Below are 27,046 nucleotides of genomic sequence, written 5' to 3' on the forward strand. Positions count from 1 at the left end.
ACTCAAATGCCAGAATTAAGGTTAAAGAATTTGGTTACAGCTAAATGAGCCAGACTCTGGAAAGAACCAAGAGTTCAACTAGTTCAGACTGCAACTCACCATGTTTTATCCGGATGCTGTCTCTTGTCCTGGAGTTCTCGTTTCAGGCTCTCTACTTCAACCTTCAGCTCGATGTTCTGAAAAGCAAACAGGCATTAATTATCATTAACTGCCACAGACACCTGGTTAGACAGAGAAAGACAAATATTATACGATACCACTTATATGTGGAGAAGGAAATGGCAACCCACTCCAGTATCCTTGCGTGGAGAATCCCATGGACAAGAGCCTGGTGGGCTCCAGTCCGTGGGGTCGCAAAGAGTCGGACACAGCTTGAGCGACTAACACACACATATGTGGAGTATAAAATATGACACAAATGAACTTATTTACAAAACAGAAACAGACTCACAGACATAGAAAACAAACTTATGATTACCAAAGTGGCGGTGGGAAGTAGGGATTAGAGTAAGGGATTAACAAATACATACCACTATACACACACATATCTGAATCACTTTGCTATACATCTGAAACTAACACAATATTGTAAATAACTAAGTAATTTTTTTAAATTTGCTATTATTACTTACAAAAACAATAGTTTTCCCTTCCTGACTGGGATAGCTGAAGTTCTCAGCCATAATCACATATTAAATTAATAATATGCCATACAAAGGAAAGAAAATAATGACACCAAAGGTGGAATATCCTGGGCACCTGCACACAAACAGATATTCAATCTAAACATTCTTCTTCTAAGTAAGTAGAAAAGAGGAATGAAAAGGAGGGGAAAAAAAATAAATACAGTTACTTCTCTAGGTTTTATCATTTTATCTATCCAAGCAAACAGACAATAAAGTTTATGAGCCTCATACAGAACTGCTAAAACAGTCTCGTCTTACAAGATTAGATTGTAAATCTTTTATTCTGGTGGATAACAATCAATTATTCTGGTGGATCAAGGTAATTTCATGGTAATTTCAAAATCTAACACATGGAAATGTAAGTACATTCCAATTTACAACATTAAATTTTAACCCTCTGTAACCATTCTCTTCAGAAAAATTCCTGCATAGTTAATCACATTTCTCCATTCTCCATTAGTAAATATTCAAATGTAAACTGTTAAATTCTATATACAGCTGAAGAGAATCTGAATTTAACTGTATTTGCTTATCTTATCACCAAATTTTGTCAGCTCTTTGTCAAGATACCTATGCAAATGTATGTACTCAAGAAAGAGGGGCTGGGGAGGAGAGACTCCCTCTCTTTCTACATGTCCCCAGAGGAGTATGGGGCTTCCCTTGTGGTTCCGCTGGTAAAGAATCTGCCTATAATGCTGGAGACCTGGGTTCAATCCCTGGGTCGGAAAGATCCCCTGGAGAAGGGAAAGGAAACCCACTCCGGTATTCTGGCCTGGAGAATTAGTATCTAGAACTAGAGTACTGGGCTAACAATGTTTACAGATTAACCGTGTTTAGTTAGATTCTCTCTTTGTTGGTAGCTTGTTTTGTTTCAGGAAACATCACTTGACTAGAATCTTAACACCAATCCATGTTAAACACAAAATTCTCCTGAACTGATTTCCATTATTGGTGCTTACTACAAAGTTCAATATACAATTAGGTTAAAAAAAAAAAAAAAGAGAGAGAGAGTAACCAATTACCTGACTCCTTTCCAAGAATTTTTTTTAAAAAAGATTATCGTTTTATTTGACATACCATACCTTTTTTCCCCCTCCCCTTCCAGTTCTATTGAGATATATTTGACATACACCACTGTATAAGTTTAAAGGGTAGAGCATAATGACTTACATACATAATGAAATGAGCTTAGTAAACATTCATCATCCCATGAAAAGTGAAAAAGTGAAATGAAGTCGCTCAGTTGTGTCCAGCTCTTTGCAACCCCGTGGACTGTAGCCTACCAGGCTCCTCCGCCCATGGGATTCTCCAGGCAAGAATACTGGAGCGGATTGCCATTTCCTTCTCCAGGGGATCTTCCCGATCCAGGGATCAAACCCGGGTCTCCCACATTGCAGGCAGATGCTTTAACCTCTGAGCCACCAGGGAAGCCCATATAGATATAAAATTAAAGAACAGAAATTTTTTTCCAAGTCTTCAATTTTAACTCTATAAATTGATCCACTACTCATATAATCTACAATGTGGCTATTCCTTTTAAAAATAGAGGTTTAAAAAATTCTTCTCCAGTAGAAGCTGTGACACAGTGAATCCCTAAAAAACAAACAAACCACCTTTCTTAAAAATCAAGAGAAAATTTTTTGCCTGACCAGTTTAAAAAAAAATTTTTAATGCAAAATGTATCAATCCTTTCAGCATCAGAATAGATTCATTATTACCCACTATATTAATTAGGTGGAGAAGGAAATGGCAACCCACTCCAGTATTCTTGCCTGGAGAATCCCAGGGACAGAGGAGCCTGGTGGGCTGCCATCTATGGGGTGGCACAGAGTCGGACATGACTGAAGCAACTTAACATGTATGCATGCATTGGAGAAGGAAATGGCAACCCACTCCAGTATTCTTGCCTGGAGAATCCCAGGGACAGAGGAGCCTGGTGGGCTGCCATCTATGGGGTGGCACAGAGTCGGACATGACTGAAGCGACTTAGCATGTATGCATGCATTGGAGAAGGAAATGGCAACCCACTCCAGTATTCTTGCCTGGAGAATCCCAGGGACAGAGGAGCCTGGTGGGCTGCCATTTACGGGGTTGCATAGAGTTGGACACTACTGAAGCGACTTAGCAGCAGCAGCAGCAGCATATTAATTAGCAATAGTTTTCACACTATGTTCCACAAATAAACAATATTCTACCTACAACAACTAGAGAAAGAAGAACAAACAAAATCAACGTTCAGAAAACTAAGATCTTGGTATCCAGTCCCATCACTTCATGGCAAAAAGATGGGAAGACAATGGAAACAGTGGCAGACTTTATTTTCTTGGGCTCCAAAATCACTGCAGATGGTGACTGTAGTCATGAAATTAAAAGACGCTTACTGCTTGGAAGAAAAGCTATGACCAAGCTAGTGAAAAGTGAAAGTGAAAAGCACTCAGTCATGTCTAACTCTTTACGACCCCATGGAATTCTCCAGGCCAGAATACAGGAGTAGGGTAGCCTTTCCCTTCTCCAGGAATGACCAACCTAAACAGCATATTAAAAAGCAGAGACATTACTTGGCCATTAAAGGTCCGACTACTCAAAGCTATGGTTTTTCCAGTAGTCATGTATGGATGTGAGAGCTGGACTATAAAGAAAACTGAGTGCCAAAGAAATGATGCTTTTGAACTCTGGTGTTGGAGAAGACTCTTGAGAGTCCCTTGGACAGCAAGGAGATCAAACCAGTCCATCCTAAAGGAAATCAGTCTTGAATATGCATTGGAAGGACTGATGCTGAAGCTGAAACTCCAATACTTTGGCTGACTCATTTGAAAAGACCCTGATGCTGGGAAAGAATGAAGGCAGGAGGAGAAGGGGATGACAGAGGATGAGATGGTTGGATGGCATCACTGACTCAATGGACTTGAGTTTGAATAAACTCTGGGAGTTGGTAATGGACAGGGAGGCTTGGCGTGGTGCAGTCCGTGGAGTCACAGAGTCAGACACGACTGAGCCACTGAACTGAACTGAAACAGACTCACAGATTTAGAAAATAAATTTTGGTTACCAAAGGGGAAAGATTGGGGGAGGGATAAATTAGAAGTTTGGGATTAACAGATACACACCACTATATACAAAATTAGATAATCAACAATGACCTACTGATTAGCACAGGGAACTCTACTCGATACTCTGTAGTAATCTATATAGGAAAACAATTTGTAAAAGGATATACATATATATGGAAAACTGAATCACTTTGCTATACACCTGAAAATAACACAATACTGTAAATCAACTACACTCCAACATAAAATAAAAATTTAAACATATCCAAAGAGAAATGGTTTTACCTGATTAGTTCTTTAAAAAAGAGAACTTAAAAATTTTTTTATTTACTTATTTTTGGCTGTGCTCGTTCTTCATTGCTGCAGGGGCTTTTCTCTAGTTGCAGAGAGCAAGGGCTGCTCTCTAGTTACAGTGTGTGGGCTTTTCCTTGCAGTGGCCTCTCTTGTTGCAGAGTCCTAGGAAATTTGGGCTTTAGCAGGTGCACACAGGGGCTCAATAGTTGAGGCTCCTTGGTTCTAGAGCACTGGCTCAGTAGCCATGGCATACAGGCTCAGTTGTTCCACAGCATGTGGGATCTTCCCAGATCCAGGATTGAACCCATGTCTCCTGCATTGGCAGGCAGATTCTTTACCACTGAGCCACCAGGGAAGCCCTAAAAAAATGTACTTAATGTAAAAATGTATTAATCATTTCATCATTAGATTAGAAGATTGCCTGTTATGTTTTCTAAGTCAATAGTTTGCACACTGTCCCACCAATATTCCACAAGACACTTTTAGGAGTGGGGGAGGGAGAAGTTTAAATTGAAAAAGTGTGGTCACAGCCTGAGAGTGTTAAAATAGTCTGCTTTGACTCTTGCAGGCCCCCCTCTCTTCCATTGTTAACAACACTCAGTGGGGAAACAGGTCATGTGGGGAATCATGAAGATGTGTAACATATATTTCTTACACTTGGTATATGCTTGTAGTCCAGCTGAGAAAAGCAAAGTTCCAGGGTATGGATTTAAAATGCTAAAGGCAATGACTGATGAGGAAGTACAGGATATAGCCTAACCCAAAGAAGGTTTAATGTCTGGATAAAGAAAGTCACTGTAGATGAGTAAATATGGTATTAAGATAGAAATTGCTATACAATCCACTCAATAGGTCACTTATTTCAAGCACAAATATTTTACATAGCAACATTCTAGAATAATTGAAAAAATTTTATCCATGATTTAATAAATAAACAAAATGTGGTATATCCATACAATGGAATGCTGTTTGGCCATAAAAAGGAATGCTATATGCTACAACATGGCTGATCCTTGAATACATTATGCCAAGCAAAAGCAGTCACAAAGCCACACATTGTATGATTCCATTTATATGAAATGTCCAGAGTAGACAAATCCAGAAAAATAAAGTCCATTGGTGACTGACTCAGGCTGGGGGAATTGGGGAGTGATGTTTAATGGGGAGGGGGTTTCCTTGTGGAGTGATAAAAATGTTCTAAAATTTACTGCCTTGATATTTGCACAACACTGAATATTCTAGAAACACTGATGTATACATTAATTATACACTTTAAATGAGTGAATTGATGTGGTATGTGAATTTTATTTCAATTAAATTGCTATAAAATATTTTCAAAACCCCCAGGAAGTTACAGTGGTTATAATTAAATGGTAACAATGATTATATATTGTATATCATACATGCTCTTAGAACAGTCAGCACCTAAGGAACATCATTATTGTATCTGAACTAAAGAGCAAAACTATACCTTGCCTTCAAGCATTTCTAGTGGAGGTTGGCACTGGGTATTTCAAAATCTCTTTCCAATCCTGGCCCTCCTCTCCAGCCCCCACAGTTACCACCCTATGAGGTACCCCTTCCTTATCCCTGGGATAAGAATGAATAGTCTCAAAACTGATCTCTCCAACCTCAGTCTCTCTGTAACAGGAGGGAAAGGGACAGGGCACAACTTTTCACAGAATGACACAGCCCAAGGACACAACATAAATCACAAGAATCAAATGGGCTCAAGATGACAGACATGTCGACTTTAAGTAGACCTTGATCCTCAATTAGCAAGCTAAATGACACACCCAGAGGCACCATGACAGTCCCAAGGCACTGTCAAAAGACCAAGGAGTGGGCAGTGGCCCAATTCCTGGAAATTTCCACCCCTTCCCCAAAATAGTTGGAATAATCCTCCCACTCATTCAGTTCAGTTCAGTTCAGTTGCTCAGTCGTGTCTGACTCTTTGCTACCCCATGGACATCAGCACGCCAGGCTTCCCTGTCCATCACCAACTCCCAGAGCTTGCTCAAACTTATGTCCACTGAGTTGGTATGCCATCCAATCATCTCACCCTTTGTCGTCCCCTCCACCTGCCTTCAATCTTTCCCAGCATCAGGGTCTTTTCAAATGAGTCAGTTCTTTGCATCAAGTGGCCAAAGTATTGGTGTTTCAGCTTCAGCATCAGTCCTTCCAATGAATATTCAGGACTGATTTCCTTTAGGACTGACTGGCTGGATCGCCTTGCATTCCAAGGGACTCTCTAGAGTCTTCTCCAACACCACAGTTCAAAAGCATCAATTCTTGGGCGCTCAGTTTTCTTTATGGTCCAACTCTCACATCCATACATGACTACTGGAAAAACCATAGCTTTGACTAGATGGACCTTTGGCTGGCAAGGTAACATCTCTGCTTTTTAATATGCTGTCTAGGTTGGTCATAGCTTTGATTCCAAGCAGCAAGCGTCCTTTAATTTCATGGCTTCAGTCGTCATCTGCAGTCATTTTGGAGCCCAAGAAAATAAAGTCTCTCACTGATTCCATTGTTTCCCCATCTATTTGCCATGAAGTGATGGGACTGGATGCCATGATCTTAGTTTTCTGAATGTTGAATTTTAAGCCAATTTTTTCACTCTCCTCTTTCACTTTCATCAAGAGGCCCTTTAGTGGCTCTTCACTTTCTGCCATAAGGGTAATGTCATCTGCGTATCTGAGGTTATTGATATTTCTCCTGGCAATCTTGATTCCAGCTTGTGCTTCATCCAGCTTGGCATTCTGCATGATGGTGGCTCAGACAGTAAAGCATCTGTCTACAATGCAGGAGACCTGGGTTCGATCCCTGGGTTGGGAAGGTCCCCTGGAGAAGGAAATGGCAATTCACTCCAGTACTATTGCCTGGAAAATCCCATGGACAGAGGAGCCTGGTAGGCTACAGTCCATGGGGTTGCAAAGAGTCGGACACGACTGAGCGACTTCACTTCACTCACTCTGCATAAAAGTTAAATAAAGCAGGGTGACAATATACAGCCTTAATGCACTCTTTTCCCAATTTGGAACCAGGCTGTTGTTCCATGTCCAGTTCTAACTGTTGCTTCCTGAGCTGCATACAGATTTCTCAGAAGGCAGGTCAGGTGATCTGGTATTCCCATCTCTTTCAGAATTTTCCACAGTTTGTTGTGATCCACACAGTCAAAGGCTTTGGTGCAATCAATAAAGCAGAAGTAGATGTTTTTCTGGAATTCTCTTGCTTTTTCTATGATCCAATGGATTTGGCAATTTGATCTCTGGTTCCTCTGGCTTTTCTAAATCCAGCTTAAACATCTGGAAGTTCACAGTTCACATATGGTTGAAGCCTGGCTTGGAGAATTTTCAGCAGTACTTTACTAGCATGTGAGATGAGTGCAATTCTGGACATTCTTTGGCATTGCCCTTCTTTGGGATTGGAATGAAAACTGACATTTCCAGTCCTGTGGCCACTGTTGAGTTTTCCAAATTTGCTGGCATATTGAGTGCAGCACTTTAACAGCATCATCTTTTAGTATTTGAAATAGCTCAACTGGAATTCCATCACCTCCTCTAGCTTTGTTCGTAGTGATGCTTCCTAAGGCCTACTTGACTTTGCGTTTCAGGATGTCCCACTCATTAGCATATGAAATTACCCAGCCTATAAAAACTAACCACGTCATATTTTGTAGCCACACTTGGCCTCTGCAATGGCCCACACTCTGTATGTGGAGTGTGCTTCTCTCTGAATCTGAATAAATCCACTTCTTACCTATACTTTGTCTCTCACTGAATTCTTTCTGTGATGAGACATCAAGAACCTGAGCTTCATTTCCATGCTAAGTCCTTTCAGTCATGTCCGACTCTTGCAACCCCATGTACTGTAGCCCGCCAGGCTCCTCTGTCCCTGGGATTCTCCAGGCATGAATACTGGAGTGGTTTTCCATGCCCTTCTCCAGGGGATCTTCCTGACTCAGGAATCGAACCTGCATCTCTTGTGTCTCGTGCTTTGGCAGGCAGGTTCTTTACCACTAGCGCCACCTGGGAGCTTCATTAGGTCCTGAGTTTTGGCTGGGTTTGAGTACTGGTCACGTAGGTTCAAGTCCGAATCTGAGGTAAATGATTTCATCTCCACCATTTAAATTTCCCTAAAGTACATCTCTAATTAGTTTACTGCCTTTACTCAGAAATCTTTTCAAGGTTTTTAATTGAATAGAAATTAAATTTTACACAACTCAGCTTGAGAATGGAATCTACTCAAAACTGGACCTCAACTTACCTATCCGACTTTATCTGCCATCACACTCCACTAGCCCAGCTGGTGTTCTCCCACACGTCCTATGCTTTCCAACTAACACGTCACTATTCTCCCTTCAGCTTCATCATTCAATGCCATGTCCCGTGAGGCCTTACTTCACCTCCCCCTTAAAAATCATTTCTTTTGCCTCTAATTTTTCACAATTATCATTCTTTTTATATTTCAATATTGACACACCATATAATGCTTTGTCTTTCTACCTGCCCTTTTACACTTCTGAATGACAGATTCCCTTGGGATAGAGAAAAACGATGGTGTGGTGGAACCAGCCAGATGTGATGACAAGCATGTCATCTTAATGCCTTTCAGCTCTGTGACGCTGGAACATGGGTTTTAGGACAGGAGACCTCAGGAGGCAGAAATCCCTTTCTGCCACTTACTAACTGGTGACCTTTTTTGTGTAAGTTACTTGACCTCTTAGAACCTAATTTCGTCATCAATAAAATGGGATTATAAACATTACCTTGAGGGGTCTAGTGAGGGGTAAATGAGATAACCCAAATACCCAGCACAGTGCCTGATTCAAACAGCTGGAGGCTGTGACTAAGTGACGCCTTCAGTGCTTTGCAGCTGTGTGTGTAATAAGTACGCTGGATGAGTGAGCTAACCAGCCAACCATCCAACCAAGCAACAGGAACACATGCACACAGGCAGAAGGATGATAATATGTTTGTTGGAGAAAAAGGAGATTGGATAATGCTGTCTGAGTGTGCTGTGGTGTGCTCAGTTATGTCTGACTCTTCGCTACCCTATGAACCGTAGCCCTCGGGGCTCCTTTGTCCATGGGGTTTTCCAGGCAAGAATACTGGACTGGGTTGCCATTTCTTCCTCCAGGGAATACTTTCAAAGCAGGGATCAAACCCATGTCTCCTGCATCTCCTGCACTGGCAGGTGAATTCTCTACCACTGAGCCACCAGGGAAGCATGCATCTCTTAGAGAATATTTAAAGTTTAAAACAGAGAAGGACTTTGAAGGCTTCAAATAAACAGTGTTTTGTACACTTTTTTTGTGTGTAAGTATTTAAAACACTTTTTATCTGAAGTCTTTAAAAGACCTCTGTTTTAAACTGTGAATATTCCCTAAGAGGTATATTATTAACCCACTGAAGATAACAGGTTGCTAAAACTGAGACATGAAATGGAAAAATAACTTGCCCCAGCTCAACTCAAGTCACTAGTGGAATTACCAAACACAGCTTAGAATTCCAGCCTCCTCTTCTACCTTTCATCCTCTCCCATAAAAGGGAGAAGCATTCTAGTCCTGTGCCTAGTCTTCTCCAAGACTCAGAAGCACTAATTAAGATTTCCAGACCTTAAAATGGGCAGTTTAGAGAGAAAGGTGAGCATGGACCAAAGATTAGATGGTATTAGAAAATGATCTTAAATTGGTCCAGCCACTGTGGAGAACACTAGGGAGTTTCCTTTAAAAATGAAACACAGAGTTCCTGTGGGCTTCCCTAGTGGTTCAGTGGTAAAGAATCCTCCAGCCAATGCAGGAGACTTGAGTTTGATCCCCGGGTCAGGAAGATCCCCTGGAGAAGGAAATGGCAACCCACTCCAGTATTCTTGCCTGGAAAATCCCATGGACAGAGGGGCATCATAGGCTACAGTTCATGGGTTTGCAAAGAGTCAGGCACAACTTAGCGACTAAACAGCAATAACAAAAGAGCTGTTGCAGGGAAGAGCCAATTCTGACTCCACGTTGGATTTGTTTCTTTGACTTTAACCTTTGCTTGTCATTGCTTTTGTTATTATAACTGTACATAATTGCTTGCCTCAGGGAACTCTGCCCCTCTGACTGACTGTTAAACTAGAGTGCCTTTGTTCAGCTCACAGGGAGATAATCTAATTCTGGTGGCTCAGAGGGTAAAGCGCCTGTCTGTAATACAGGAGACCGGGGTTCGATCCCTGGGTTGGGAAGATCCCCTGGAGAAGGAAATGGCAGTCCACTCCAGTATTCTTGCCTGGAAAATCCCATGGACAGCAGAGCCTGGTAGGCTACTGTCCATGGGATCGCAAAGAGTCAGACGCGACTTCACTTCACCTGTGAATAGGCTTCCCTGGCGGCTCAGATGGTAAAGAAGTTCAGAAGACCTGAGTTCAGTCCCTGGGTTGGAAAGATCCCTAGAGAAGATAATGGCTACCCACTCCAGTATTCTTTGAACAGAGTATTCCATGGGGTTGCAGAGAGTCAAACAAGAGTACACAGCTGGACAACTGACATTTTCACCTGTGAATGGTTGCAACAAAGAGATTAACATATTCCCACCATAAGGTTGGCCATTCTAGGAGAGATTTGCAAGAAAACGGTCTTCTTACTTTACTTCCTCAACTCCTCTCCATCTCTGTTCTATGAAAGAATCTGGCATACAGACCCTGACAAGATGGTTATTTCGAGACATTAATTTGCCATCTTCTTGGTCACTCATATTCCTTGCCTCAACATCTTGTCTCCAATCTATTGGCCTGTCGTGTAGTGAGCAGATGTCAATGTTCATTGCAGCACTATTTACAATAGCCAAGACATGGAAACAGCCTGAATGTCCACTGACAGAAGAATGGATAAAGAAGATGCAATATCTATACACAATGGACTATTACTCAGCCATTAAACAGAATGAAATAATGTCATTTACAGCAACAAGGATGGGCCTAGAGATTTTCATATTAAGCAAAGTTAAGTCAGACAAAGAGAAATATCATACATTATCACTTATATGTGGAATCTAAAAAATGATATAAATGAACTTATTTACAAAACAGAAATAGACTCACAGACCTAAAACACAAACTTATGATTACCAAAAGGGAAAGAAAGGTGGGGGCAGGGATAAATTAGGAGGTTGGGATTAACATTTCCACACTTCTATAAATAATAAACAAGCACCGACTGTATAGCACAGAGAACTCTACTCAATACTCTGTAATGACCTATATGGGAAAATAATCTGAAATAGAACAGATATATGTATATGTATAACGAAATCTCTGCAGTATATGTGACACTAAAACATTGTAAATCAACTATACTCCAATGCAAAATTTAAAAATAAAGACAATTATTACATTAAAAAAATAAATTATGTTATGGTTAAAACAAAGCCCTTATTGGTTAGATGTACATTCTGACATCTTTCCAGATGCAGTTCTGTGATGTCTGACAGTTGCTGTGAGGAACCAAGAGGACAGAGTCAACAGGATGCTGGTAACTGTTGAAGTTGGTGACAGGTACATGGGTCCCCATACTCAGGATAGGTACATGGGAGCGCTGTTCATTTTATCATTATCTGCTTTTGAAAATTTTCCTAATGAAAAATCAGGAAGCGTATTTTCATCACGAAAAGGTAGATGTCCATATTCTTTATTACTTTTACCTCTGGAATTCTCTAAATTATGGTCACAGATAGCAAAGAACACCTGGCTCCCTATACCTGTAGCAGCCCCTTTCAGCCACGGACTTACATAAAACAGTGGTGCTGAGTCTATTTCCCAGTACTGAGGGATAAAGAAAATACACCTGCCTCTTAAACCTGGGGGACTCAGAATACAACTGGGTCACGGGGAGAAAAGATCTGCAGAAATAAATGAGAAGCAAGGTTCTTCAGAGAAGAACCTGCAATTTCTTCAACTGGGCAGACCAAACTAATAAAAGCACAGTTCTCTCACTTGCCGCCTACCCTCTTTCCAGTCTCCTTCAACTCTCACCCTGCCTCACACTCTCTCCTTTTCCCTCCCCCTCCCCCACTCACCTCACCCAGCTGGAACAGACCCTTCTGGTCTGACACAGTGATGTCATCGGTCATTACCCAGTGGCTATCTCCTGAAAACCAGAGTTCTGAGTGATAATAGTTTATGGCAAGAGTTTCCAAGACTCTGCTGACCTTCGGTGGGGCCACCTTCTTCAACTCGAAAAAAAGGGCGTCTGCTGATTGAGGAATCAATCATACAAGTGCCCTTGGACACCACCAAGGCTTTGTCTGAGCTGCTCTTAGCCTGTGATGTCTTCTGTCTTCTTTCTAAAACTGTTCTTAATTACATGCATGCTTGTGCATGCACAATTGCTCTGTTTAAACATCCCCACCCCACCCCCTCCAGGAAACTGCCCAATCCCCAAGTCAGAACTTAACAACTCATTTCTCTTCACTCTCACTGAACTTTGTCACTAAAACAACTATAATTTTGTATCCATACTAAGACTCTTCTGAAAGTGAAAAGAGGTGCTGTCACAAATATACCAGAACAACCAGCAAAATCAGGACTGTTCTGAGTAAACCAGGACTCTGTCATCTGACACCTATCTCTAGCACAGCACTCACCTCACTCTGCTTTGATTAGGTATATAAAATGTCTGGCTCCCTGTCTAGATTTTAATCTAGAGAAGTACTTTGCCCTCAGTGCATGCCAGCGTGCATGCTAAGTCACCTCAGTCGTGTCTGACTCTGTCCAGCCCCATGGACTGCAGCCTGTCAGGCTCCTCTATCCATGGGATTCTCTAGGCAAGAATACTGGAGGGTGTTCTTGGTTGCCCAGCCTTCCTCCAGGGAATCTTCCCAACCCAGGGCTCAAACCCACATCTCTTTTGTCTCCTGCATTAGCAGGTGGGTTCTTTACTACTAGTTCCACCTGGGAAGCCCTCAGTAGCTCTCAGTATATGTTTATGGAATAAACCCTTTATCATCTGTCTTAAATTGCTAACTTACATGTTCGTTACAGTGTTTATCCTCAGATTGGTGTGTGTGTGTGGGTGTGTGAGTGTGTGTTGTGTGTGTTGTGTGTATCAACTAATCCTCAAGCACTTTGGGGGAAGAGACAATGTCTTATCTTATATTTCATAGTTTGCTTAGTCAGGGGAAGAGCAAGAATTCAAAAAATGAAAAAGAAAGTTTGACAGCATACCAGTATACATTCATTGACAAAATCAGCAAGTAAGCTATGTATCAGAGATTAACACTTGCAAGAAACAAAGTGCTTTTCGGTGTGCTAAGAAGTGAATTAGGGTCAATGAATGAAGGAAATGAGTATTACATCAGTAGGAAACAAGCCAGGGAGAAGCAGGCCTTCCATAGAAGAGCCTTTATTTGGAACAAAAGTAAATATGGCCAGATCTTACTCTAAATCAATTCTGTGAACTATAGGAATTCCAAAAAAAAAAAAAAAATAGGAATTCAAAAATTATAGTAGTTTAATAGGAGGAAGAGTCTCAAACTCTTGACAGCAGATCCTCTTATAATTTGATTATTAACCCAAATGGAAAAGTGACTCTGGTGGATGGGTTTTATTTTAAAATGATTTCTTCTCTTTTTAGAATGATATCCCTTCTAGGAAAAATGTGGTTCAGAAATATTTTTTGTTCCCAGTGTATTTCTTTTCCAGACTTCTCTGATACCCCTGGGGCAAAGCATTAGCTCTATAACACAGGATGAAGTACTGAATATTTTCATAAGGGGTTCTTCAATCTGTCTCCAACAAGGGACAAAGGGTTGGTCCCTACACAATCCCTAGAAACAACATTTTAGTAGCTTCCAAGTGAGTTGTTTTGTAGATGAGATTTCTTTTCACTCACCTAATTTTAAAACAAAAATAGAACCCTAGAAGGTCTAAATATGTGGCTCTTTCATTAACTGTGTGACCTTAGACTAGCCACCTCCAGAGCTTTATATTTTTATCCAATCAATTAATTTGAATCTCCCTCTTGCCCATAAGAATGTTAATACCACTTGCATTGCTCATCTTCTCTGTTGATGTGAGATGTTTAGCCAGAAGGTGTTCAAATGCAAATCATGGAAGTTCTCAGACCCTCAGATGGAGGAAAGACTTTATTCAGAGATGCAATTCCTGCCTTTGTACAGATTCCAGGTTCACTGCCATTCACGAGTGCAGTTAAGCCCCACATTAGACACGTAGGCTGTCCCAGCATACGACAAGAAGAGCTCACCGCCAGGGAAAGACAGTAGGGTGCTGTGTCCCCGGACTCAGTAATCAGAAGACTACAAGGCCAGGCACTCTCCTGCCAGAGACTGCTTTAGTGTCCAGTTCCCCAAAGAAATGGAAAAAAAACAAGTGGAAAGTTTCAATTTATACAATACAAAATACAAGGACCTACATCCAGATGGCAGAACCCTTTCAGGTCACTCTTTCAAGCCCAACCCACATCAGTCCATTGTAGAGGCCCGAAAACGATACCAATCCCTCCCAGCCCAATTTACCTTGATGAGACAAACACAGACATCCACCTGTGAGTAAGCACTGAGGCTTACTTCTAAGTGGCCAGGTTATTTGGACTCAGCCAGAGTGCACGTGTGTATATGTGCGTGTGTGCATACATGTGAGAAAGGGAGACAGAAAGGGTGCTGCTTGGACAGAGACAGGTAGCTAATTTGTGAGATGGTAACATTTGTTTATTCACTTTTTTTAAATCAAAAATTTACTGAGCTTCTCCTTTGTATATGTAAGGCACTCTAATAAGTACTAAAAAGAGCAAGGCAGACACAATCAGTCCTCAGGGAATTTACAGCCTATGGGGCAATCAAACAGACAATTATAGTAGACTGTGATAAACAAGAGAGACCCAGAATCAAATAGATGTATGGTAACACACACAGGTGGCAGATATAAATAGTAGCAGACACATAAATCAATGCAAATCCATCCTATAACTCCTAGCTTCAGCCTCCAAAGAAATGTCCCTAGACTTAACTCAAGATGTGTCGTACCTTGAATTGCCCTTCCCAGTTACCCAGTTCTAATCTTTTAGGGAGGAGGAATATAAACCCAAAACTACTGAGCTGCCAAGGGAAAATAAAGAATCCTATACTTAGTGCAGTGGTTTGGCGAAGAGTACAGACTTTCGAACTAAATCGGCCTGGGTTCAAATACTTACTCTGTCACATTGCACTAGGTTGAATTATACGAAAGTGCAGATATTCAACCTTTTTTTTTTTCTATGATTTCACATAGTTCCACAGAGTTCATCCTCTATATTCTAAGCAAATTATTTAACCTAAGCTGTAGTTTCTTCAGGTTCTTATAATCACCAACTTTCAGGGATACAGTGAAAATTAAATGAAAAGATGTAAATAAAAATACTTCATATAATAGGTGTTCAATAAATATTAGTTTCCCCAAAGGTAGTAAAATGTATGAATCATAAGGAGATTTCTGGTGAACTCTGAATTTAGAAACTCAAGAAAGAAAGATTAAAATTAGGCTAAATGATAAAATGATAGATTAAAATTTTGGATTTTGATGTGGGGGAGGTTGTGTGTTGGGAGAGGGGCAGGGGACATATGAGAATTCTCTGTGCCTTCTGTTCAGTTTTGCTGTGAACCTAAAACTGCCCTAAAAAAAAATAAAATTAATCTTAAAATATGGGGAAAGATATGAAGTGTCCTGGGCATGCTTTATTTAGACTCTGAACTCAGAGGTCCCAATATACACACTGCCTTGGTGTTCACAATGATCTCCAACTTAAAACTCTTCTTAGTCCCTCTGTTAAAATCTTGGTCGAGTCCCAGAAGCCTCTGTTGATCTGGCCCAACTGAGCTAGCAAGTGAGAAAACATCTATATAAATACCAGTGATCTCAGTAAGTCTCTCCCCGTCCCCAGCACATTCCTTAGCAGGACGAACCTCTCCCTCTCAACCGGAGCCTTTCTGTTCACAAATAGGACTGGCTGGGCCTAATTTAGAAAAGTGCAGGCCTCTTATGAAAGTCAGGGGTGAGGCTGGAGCCCCTGCAATCCCAGGACACCTTGTGTGGAGACAGGAACCCGGCCTCACAGAAGGTGCTGAAAGGGGTGCTCAGAATGACTAGTTTCCATCAGCTGTTTAGAAACTGGAGTTCAGAGGAGCCATCTTGTGCTTTAATTTCCCTTTGGGCAGCAGGTATAGAAGTGGGATAAGTGGAAATTTACTTTGAAGTTATAAAGCATAAAAAATATATTAATTCTTCTGCAGATAAGTTGGTGTATAAACTTTGGCCTCCTAAATATTTTAAAATTCTCTGTGGCACCTAACATGACCTGACATTTATCCCAAAATTCAGCTCTCAGTTCTAGATTGACACTTGCTTTGATCTACTTTCCAAAAAAATAATGCCACTCATTGGTGTTCTGCAAAATCCAGGACAGTTTTTCTTACACTGAAACTTACACTACAAAATGGGATCTAAGTTCTAACACTTGGCAGTCACTGCTCCCTTGGACGCCTAGCTGTGTTCTGAAGTCCTAGTATCAGGCAACTCCTCCGAAGTTATATCTGTGCCTGAGACCAGAGAGAAATTTAGGCTGAAGATGCTAAGCTGTGTCATCCATGATGGCAGTTATTGAACACTTCAGGTGTGCCTACTCTAAAATGAGATGTGCCATAAGGATTTCAAAGACTTAATACAACACTGGATTGCAAAGACTAACTGCAACAAAAGAATACAGAATCTTAATAATTTTTAATGCTGATTTCATGTTGAAATGATATTTTGACTATGTTCTTAACATTAACTGACTTAATGTGGCCACTAGAAAATTTTAAATCACATCTGTGGCTTACGTTAAATTTCTCTTGGACAGTGCAGCTCTAAAAATGTTAGGAAAAAAAGAGGCACTAGTGCATTAAATGCAGGACATGTCCTACTAGCGTGGATGACCACAATTAATCCCATGGTCTAAGAGTAAATGAGGACATGTCCTACTAGCGTGGATGACCACAATTAATCCCATGATCTAAGAGTAAATGAGGACATGTCCTACTAGCGTGGATGACCACAATTAATCCCATGGTCTAAGAGTAAATGAGGACATGTCCTACTAGCATGGATGACCACAATTAATCCCATGGTCTAAGAGTACCTGTATGAATTTTTTGCGCTTGTGGTATTCATCAATCAGGGCTTCCCAGGTGGCTCAGTGGTAAAGAATCCACCTGCCAATGCAGGAATTGTGGGTTCAGTCCCTGGGTGAGGAAGATCCCCTGAAGGATGAAATGGCAACCCACTTCAGTATTCTTGCCTGAAAAAATCCCATGGACAGAGGAGCTGGACAGGTTATTGTCTATGGGGTCACAAGAGAGTCAGACATGACTTAGTGACTAAACACCAACAACATGATATTCATCAATCAACAAAATACAGAAGTGACTCTAACTAATTATAAATGGACCAAAATTATTTAGAGGGTGATAACAGGCACCACACTGAAGGACTGAGATCACAATACTACTCAAATTATGCTCAGACACTAAACTGCCAGTGTCGGGGGGCAGGGACTCCCTCTATCTTCTCACCACTTTATCCCCATTACTAGCATGATGCCCACACACAGAAGTGCCCAAACATGGAAGATAATTATATATTTATCAAATGAATGGGTACTGTTAAAAATAGAAACATAACTCAGTCTTCAAACAATTCTCACTGTAAAGAATTTTCTCTGAACTGTTTCTTTTCTCTATTTGTTCACTTCCTACTTCTGCTAACCGTTCTCCCGGAGAGATTTCTGAGTTCCAGGAAGAGTTGGAGATTCACCTGGAGTACTCCAAAGCCAGTCTATGGGCTCTCTGGTGGAGGAGACAGCCAAGGATGGAAAGAAGGTCTCCTCTTTCACCTGTGAAGATGAGCCTTTTTGCAGCTTCCAGGGTGTTTGCAATCAATCAACACAAACTTTCTGAGTCTCGATTATGGGCTCAACAATGTTGAAGAGAATGTTGAACGCAATAGAGTAAGTTGGAGATCAATCCAACCCATAAAGTGTTTATAATCTAGAAGGAGAGATAAAAAATGCATACACAGAAAGATAATTGCCAGCCAGGGGTTAAACACATGTGCCAAATTATGTATCTAAACTCCAATGTCTAAAAGAGTGCAAAGAGTAAAAGATGGTTTCAGGCAGTGGTGATGAGGAAAGGTCCACCTGGGAAAGTGGAATCTAAGTTGGACTCTGAAACCTGAGTAGGGTTTGAATAAGCAGAGAAAAAGGATACAGGTATTCCAGGTGTGAACAAGGATGTATCAGCAGGAATTGACACACGTGAGGGAGACTGAATCACTCTAGGAACATGTCTTAAAATACCTAGTGAGAGAATAATGCTTGCTTCCTACTTCACTGAGAATATTGAAGTTACTAGAAGAAAACCCTTGACAGTCTCCTACCATCATATCTATCCATCTACCAGCATCTGTTCTCACAAACTTTCTGCTTGTGGCCACAGGTCAGCTAGCCAAGCTCCTATCTAAAGCCAAACCTTCCACTTAAGCATTAGGTCCCATTCTCTCTACTTCTCAAAAACAATATCCAGAAAGTCTTCTCCATCAATATTTTACTTTGTATAGGAAAATTCTATTGGTATACAACATGCTATTATTATTCATCTATCTTTTAAAAAGTCTTCTATGGACTCTTCACCCTTGTCACTGTTCCATTTCTTTGCTCTCCTTTGCAACAAAACTCAACACAATCAGTCATACTCATTGACTCCAATTCCTCTCCTGCCATTTTTTTGTTAAACTGACTGCAGTCAGGCTTTTGCCTCTACCACTCTACGAAAACATTCATGTTGCAAAATCCAAAGGTCAATTCTTAGTCATCATGCACTTGAGCAATGAGCAGCACTTCAAAAGGTTGATCCCTCTCTCTTCCACTGTATGTTCTCTTTACTTGGCTTCTGGGATCTACACTCTGTGGGTTTTCTTCCCACTTCACCAGTTACATATTCTCCATTTCCTTTGCTGATGCTTCCTCCTCTCCTCAAACTATCAACATAATCTGGGGCTTAGTCTTTGATCCTTTTATCTTCTGCATTGGTAGATCTAACTCCCTTAGCAATCTGTACAGTTAAAAAGGAGTAAACTACTGACACAAATAACATGGATGAACATCAGAATCATTATGCTCAGTGCAAGAAGCCCAACTCTAGACTCTATGATTCTACTCCTACAAAATTCTAGAATAGAGAAAAACTAAGCTGTAGACAGAAAGCAGATCAATGGTTTTCAGCAGTCCAAGATGTAAAACAACTAGCACCAGTGGGACACACGGCAACTTTAGAGGGGGATGGAGATGTTTCAGTTCTGGGGTAATTGTTACATGGGTGTATATATTTGTTAAAATTCAAACTGTACACTTTATTAAGTTGATTTAAACAAAAAGATGAAAGGAAAACAGAACTGATAAAGGATATGGCCATGCAAATAGCCAAATACAAAGGGTGAGTAAGGAGCTCAGCACCAGGACCACCAGTGAGGTGGAGGCACTGCCTCAGGTCAGCCTTAAGGGCTGTAAATGCTTCAACTGTAAAACACAGGCATAAATCTTCCTCCATTGGTCATTCTTGTGTTTATTGACTCCCCATCCCATCTCATATCTGTAAAACAAAGTCACAAAAAGGTATGGAAGGATCACGTGGTGGACAGACTCTAACAGGGCTCCCCATGATCCCTGCCTTCATGTTCATGCTTTTGTGTAATCCCCACCCCTCGAAGTTTGGCAGGGTGTATAACTTGCTTTCAACCAATAGCATACGGCAAAGGTGACTGACTTCCCCTAGAGCTTCTCCTTGCTGACTTGATGAAGTAAGCAAACATGTGGGGAAAGTCCACATGGCAAGGAACAATACAAGGCTTCAAAGAACTGTGGGCAGCTCTAGCCAAGATCCAGCAAGAAGTCTGAGCCCTTAATCCTACAAGGAAATAAATTCTGCCAACAACTCGAGTGAGCTCAGAGGCAGATTCTTCCCTAGTCAAGCCTCCAGATGAGAATTCAGACTGGCCAGTTCTTTGATTGTAGCCTAGTGAAGCCCTAAGCAGGCAAGTTGGCTAAACTGTGCGTGAGGACTTCCCTGGTGGCCCAGTGGCTAAGACTCCATGCTCCCAATGCAGGGGACCCAAGTTCCATCCCTGGTCACGGAACAAGATCCTGCATGCCACTATAACTAAGACCCAGTGCAGCCAAATAAATATTAAAAAAAAAAAAAAAAAAGCTGTGCCTGAACTACTGACTCATGTAAACTGTGAAATAATAAATATGTATATGTTTTAAAAATCAATTTCTAAATGTGGCCTCTCCTGACCACACTTTAATGCTGTAATCTGCCCTCTACTCTTATGCTTTTTAACTCCCGTATTCTACTTTTACCCCACCATGAGAACTTGTCACTTTCTAGCATTCTACGTGTGTTATTTAAGATTTATTATTTATTGTCTGTTTCCTCACAGTAGAATATAAATTCCATGAGGGCAGAAATGCTAATCTGTTTTGTTCATTTACATGTAAATATATACATATACATATATACACACAAACTGTATATATTAATATAAATATATTCCAATCACCTCCCGTAGCGCCTGGAACATAGCAGGTATTCCTAAATATTTTCAAATGAATGAGGACTAATGCTTAGATTTCAACTAGGACCAAGTATTCTTATTCTTGCAGAGACATAGCATAGCTAATCACTGTCACATACCGAGGCTTCTAAAATTTACTCTTAGGTGACCTCTGAGTCTGATCTTCTTCAAATTAAAAATCCCAATTCCACTGCCCTATTATCATAAGCCTAATTTTTTATTTTTTAAGTTTGACTATTTCCCAATTTCCTCTGAATTTCTGGAGGTCTATACCAGGCAGCTCAAGTCTGATAGGGCAGTGTACGGGGATAAGGACAGCCCAGTTTCTATTATGTTCCACATGGCAATTGGTACCTGTTTAGCAAGTAAAACAAGGTCAATGCCACCTTTTAGGGCAGACACATCAATGAGACAATGCCACCACTTCCTGCCACAATCGTAGTGAAAAGCACCATGAACATGGATAGCATTTCACCAGAGATCTTTCTTTTCTCTTTAGTTAGACCTTAATACAATGTAGAGTTATTCACCAAAAAAAAAAAAAATCATTTACATTTGAATGAGTAACTAACTTTAGATTCTAAAGGATGTGCCAAGACCTTGCTTATTAACTGAATTTAGGCCATGCAGCTGCTAGGATATCAGGTATACTCCCCTGAGGTTATTAATGGCAAATTTGGTCCTGTGAAAACGGGACAAGACACTAACTTCATAGGGCTATTATGCAGTTGGGATTAAATATATGTAAAGTGCATAGCATAGTGGCTGATGCATAGTAAATACTAAATAGACTCCCTCCTCCATAGGGTTTAAAGCAAAGCATTTAGCATTTATTTTCTATGTGTATGCAGGTAGACGTAAGAGTTGGGTCCCTGGTTGAGAAGATCCCCTGGAGGAGGACACAGCAACCCACTCTAGTATTCTTGCCTGGAGAATCCCTATGGACAAACGAGCCTGGCAGGCTACAATCCATGAGGTCACAAGGAGTCGGACATGACTGAGCAACTAAGCACAGCCTATCAAGACCCTTAGACACTGGTGACATACTTGGACACCTTGAAGAAGTAGGGAGAACAGGAGAGGAACGAGGGAAGAGAGAATTAGGAAGTGAGCCCTGAGCGTCAAAGGAAGGTAGAGAAGGCATGAGGTGGTGTTCTAACTGATCATCACCCTCCACCGGCAGCAGTTCAGGCAAGCCCCCAAGTGACTCCTACAAACCAAGCTTTCCATAGCTTAAGGAACCTCTCTACTCTCACCCCCAGCTTTGGAGAGACTGACAGGGAACAGTACTACTATTCTGACTCCGAGTTCTCTGAGTCTTCAAATGGTTTGGCAGCAACCTGAGTTTCTCCATAATCTCATAGCTTGGAAGGGATGGGAGAGAAAATTAAGACTTCAATGGATACTGCTTCCTGCCTCTAAGGGTTCTCCTCCTCCAAGCCCCAGAGGTCCAGCACCATTGTTTGAGTTCTGTGCCAGGAAGACTCTAGGATCCAGCTCTGGACTCTGCTGCTCCTGACTGTAAAACAGAGTGATGGCAACACATCATGACATCAATTGAGTTGTGCTGGGTGGGAAGGACAAGGGTTATGTTTGTACGGAGCTTGACTAGAGAGAATCGGGATAGAGGAGTCTGATGGGAGTATGTCTCGGAGTGGCATGTCACCTATGACACCTCAGGAAGAAGCTCTGAAATCTATCAAAGAAAAGTGACCCAGAAGGACTAGCCTACTTCAGGCATTCAGACAGTGCCCAGAACCTCTTTTGGTAGCTCCAGGTCATGGTGTTTATGCTGACAGCCTCACTCCACCCACCCCAGGGCCTCAGAGGAGGGCTTCCTCCTCAAGCCTCCATCCATGTGGCTAAGGCTCTGTGTACAGAAAGAGGTAGAATCCTGCCCTGCATGCCAGTGGGACCTTATATGAGGGTGAGAGATGAAAAGCTGGCGTGACAAGGCAGCCGGTGCCTTTCATTCACTCCCAACCTCTTGGAGCCAAGTTTCCAAATAACAGGGATGATAACTGCCCAGTGCAGCCCAAAGTCTTTTCTAAAGTTGCCTGGCGAAGAGCCAACTGACTATTACTTAGCTCTCTACAGAACAGCATGTACCAAGCCAGATTGCTGTCTTTCAGTGTGTGGGTGGATTAGCTGCTACCTAACATGATAGGGTAGGCCCCTTTCCAGTTTGCACCAGCCCCCTGCTCAGTACCTTCTCCATGGTCAACAGAGCCTCATTTCTCTGGGAGGCTGAATTTGCTTAGATGAGATGGCAGGGGCCAGAGGAGGAAGCATAACCCACTGCCTCCTGCCGTCAAAGTTCCCAATGGCTTTTGGAAACATATAATAATGAAATGCCTCCAGAAGGGGTATGTAGGCTGAATAACTAAATATTTTCTTTTGATAGCAGGCACAGGATACAGAATCAATTATCAGTGAAGAACTCTTGCTTCTGCTGTATATACTCTATTTTAGGCCAGTAATATAAAAGGAAAGAAAGTCTAAACTTCTGATAAGCATATAGATTCCTTGAGCTTTTGCTGAAGGCCAAGAAAGTCATTGCAAGTGCCTGAACAGGAAGCAAGGCCTCATGGATTCTAGGTTCAACCTGATGGTTAAGTTGCTGTGTGATCTTAGGCAAGTTACTTTACCATTCTGGGCCTCAGCCTCATTACATTTAAAATAAAAGATTTATTCATTTGGGAAAGCTGTTGTTGTTGTCCAGTTGCTAAGTCATGTCCAACTCTTTGCAACCCCATGACTAGAACATGCCAGGCTTCCCTGTCCTTTACTATCTCCTGGAGTTTGTTCAAACTCAAGTCCACTGAGTCAGAGATGCCATCCAACCATCTCATCCTGTGTCACCCCCTTCTCCTCCTGCCCTCAAAGTAAATACAGTATATAGGAACTCTATATTTTTGCAACTATTCTGTATGTCTAAAGTTATTTTAAAATAAAAAGCCTTCCTAAAATGTGAAGGGGGTTATCTCCAGGATCTTTTACAACTCTAAACTGTGATTCTATGTTCTTATTTATCTCCCTTCAAGTGAAAGTAATTTTCCAGCTTTCCAAATATATACCAAAGCAGAATTTTCAGATCCACTCACTACCACAGACAAGATGTTAAGTAACCCAAGCACAAACCTATTTTCTGCTTTTAACATATTCTGGGCAAAAACTGAATTCTCCAAAAGCATATTAAAAACATTCCATCCATATCCTCTTTGTTCTTGCAAACAAATTCATCCAGTTGGGAAAAGCTGTTTCTGGCAGTCCATGATTACTGAATCTCAATTTTTCCCTAGCAACTGGGCTAATTATAACTGCAGCTACCTGGTAACAGCACTAGGTTTTCCTGACATTGGCTGGCAGTCTTAAAGCCATCTCAGTTCTACTGGCACCTTACTTCCTGAGTCAGCATCAGGGGGACTGGGAGAAGGGAAGTGGCTATCTTAGCTAGGGTGAGAGTATCCAAAGATTTGGCTGCTCAAAATCACAGAACTGCAGAGCTGGGAGAGATGTCAGTGTCAATCCCAGTCTGGCCCACACATTTTATACATTAAGAACCAAAGACCCAGAAAAAGCAACTTGTCAAAGCCAGAAACCTGGCTGTCTTCTTGGTTCCTTTCCCTCCACTCTCTTCCATTACCAAGTCCTACAGATATTTTACCTCCCAAACATTTCACAGACCAGCTCCCTCCCCTCCATTCCTACTGCCACGGCCTTCATCTAGGCCCACATCATCTCTTGGTTGGTCTCTCTGTTCTCCTGACTTCCTGCCATATCATCCTTGAATCCATCTTCCTCTCCCACCAGAAGGATCTAGCATGTTTCCTGCTTAAGTATGGAGTCCTGCCCCAAGGCCACAGGTGCGAGGCCTTGTACCAAGGCCACAGAACCAGAGCCCAGAGCCAAGGTCACCTCTGAAGCTGACTGAGCCCTCTGTAACTGTTGCCAAAAGCCCTGGTGATCAGCAGGCTTCCTGACTCCAAATTAGGCAAAAATGCCCACTCCAGTAGTCATCCAGTAGTGCCCTAACCAATCACCTAATGCCAACCTTCCAGCAGGAATTTTGTCCAGAGGCTACAAAAACTGCCTACTAACCTATGAAAAGCATCGACTTTCCCTGATCTGTCAGGAGGTTGGCCCGCTGTGATCGCAGTGCCCACATTATCTCTGCTCTTTGTTCTTAATAAACTCACTCCCTTCTGAACTGCTCTGTGTCTGGAAATTCTTTTCCAACCCACTTTTGGACTGTCTCAACATTAAGGCCCATAAATGACTTCCTACCTGCTCTCCTCAGGATGAAGTCTACAGTCTTTAAAGCAGCACAAAGGATTATGTCCATCATACCCTTCAGCCTCATTGTACGTTGAGAACTCGAATTTAGCAACAAAAGACCACTTAGAATTCTCCATACACACACATACTATGTGGTTTCTTGTCTTTAAGCTTTTGCTTCTTTGCTTTTACCACCTCCTCTCTCCCACTGACTAACCAATGCTTACTCTCCTTTGAAGACAAAGCTCAGGGGTCCTCAATGAATCCTTTGTAGATTTTCCTTCAGTCTATTCTATTCAGCTGGGTTAGAGAGGCCTCATTTGAGTTCTTTATACTCATACGATCTCTATCACTGCCTCCTATCAGACTCTGTTATCACTTGTGTCTTATGCATGTTTGAAGCCCCAACTTCTAGCACAGTACTTGGAATATAGTAGGTGCCAAAATAATGTTTATTAATGCATGAATGGATGAATCCAAAGCTCCCATTATCTGTCTCCTGCTTACCTTTCCAGTCTCATCTTAAACCACCACAAGTTCTATTCATATTGAAAGATCTGAAGTGTGCTAAGCATGCAATGCTTTTTCATGCTTTCAGAGTGTTAGTCGCTCAGTCATGTCTGACTCTTTGCAACTCTGCCAGGCTATAGCCCACCAGGCTCCCCTGAGTATGGGATTTTCCAGGCAAGAATACTGGAGTGGGTTGCCATTTCCTTCTTCAGGGGATCTTCCCAATCCAGGGATCAAACCCAGTTCTCCCAAATTGCAGGCAGACTCTTTACTGTCTGAGCCACCAATCCCCTTTTTAAACTTCTATGCCCTTGTAAATACTGTTTCTTCTGCCTGAAATGCTTTATCCCATTCCTTGTTCTATTATTTCTTACGATTCAATGCAAACTTCACATGCTTGGCAAGGACTTTCTTGGAGAAATTAATTATCATCCTTAGTATTATAGAACAATTGGTACATACCTCTATGGTAGCCCTTATTATACCATTTTTATGTATTTATTGATAACTTTCTCCACCAGTACTTAGCATAGTAGCACTGGCATACAGTAGTCAGTAGATATTTGAAATCCTGAACGAATGTGTACAGACATGAGTAAATGAATGGCTAAGGTGATAATATAAACAAAGTAAACATTTGAGATGGGAATTTAAAATGTCTATTTTTTCAACTATATCATGCTGCTTTTATCAGTGTGTAAACATGAATACACATAGCTAAGAAGAAGTGGCTTCGTGATAAGATCATGTAGAAGTATAAATTATATGGACATAGTTAAGAAGCTAGTTGAAAGTGGTTTAAAATTAAATGAGGCTTCAGATTTAGTTTTAGATTTGTTTCCTAGTGGTTGAAAGAATAAGTCTTAAATATTCAAAGGAACAAAATTTCTCTTCCCAAAACTCTTCAAAGTATTATGACATCTAATTAAGAGCTCTTAAAAATGAGAAGAGTTGTGTTATGCAAACCAGGGGAAAAAGTTATTTTTGTTAGGGATTTCACAAAATTTTAAAGGGACTGTGACAATTATGGGAGAGTTGCTTTTAAAAAATTAAGTGGAAAATATACTTAATATAAAACTTGCTATTTTAACCATTTTTAAGCATACAGTTCAGTGACATTAAATACATTAATACTGTATAACCAACCATCTCCAGAACTTTTCCCCCGGGTTTATATCCATTAAACAATAAACCCCCAATTCCCTACCTCCCCACAGTCCCTGGCAACCACCATTCTCTGTCTCTATGAATCTGACTGCTCTGGGTCCTACAATAAGTAAAATCATATATTTATCCTTTTGTGACTAGTTTATTTTACTTGGTATAACATCCTTTAAGTTCATTCATGTGTCAGAGCTTCCTTCCTTGGCTAGGCAATATTCCATGGTATGTATACACAACATTTTGTTTATCCATTTATCTGTCAATGGATATTTAGGTTGCTTTTACCTTTTGGCTAATGTGAAAGGTGCTGCTATGAATGTGGATGTACAAAGATCTGTTCAAGTCCCTACTTTCACTTACTTTGGGTATATACCTAGAATTGGAATCGCTGCATCATATAATAATTCTATGTTCAATTTT

At 41.2% G+C, this 27,046-nt stretch overlaps 1 protein-coding gene across 17 annotated transcripts in view; it reads right to left on the reverse strand.

The window, feature by feature from the left end:
- PDE4DIP (phosphodiesterase 4D interacting protein) overlaps nt 1–27,046 on the reverse strand; it is a 238,485-nt gene that overhangs the window by 112,515 nt on the left and 98,924 nt on the right. For all 17 annotated transcript variants that reach the window (XM_059885018.1, XM_024990000.1, XM_059885010.1 and 14 more), the window contains one exon: nt 100–176. In XM_059885018.1, coding sequence (XP_059741001.1) covers nt 100–176 — 77 coding nt within the window. The remainder of the gene's footprint in view (nt 1–99; nt 177–27,046) is intronic.

The sequence above is a fragment of the Bos taurus genome, chromosome 3 (assembly GCF_002263795.3).
Source record: "Bos taurus isolate L1 Dominette 01449 registration number 42190680 breed Hereford chromosome 3, ARS-UCD2.0, whole genome shotgun sequence".
Taxonomy (NCBI): Eukaryota; Metazoa; Chordata; class Mammalia; order Artiodactyla; family Bovidae; genus Bos; species Bos taurus.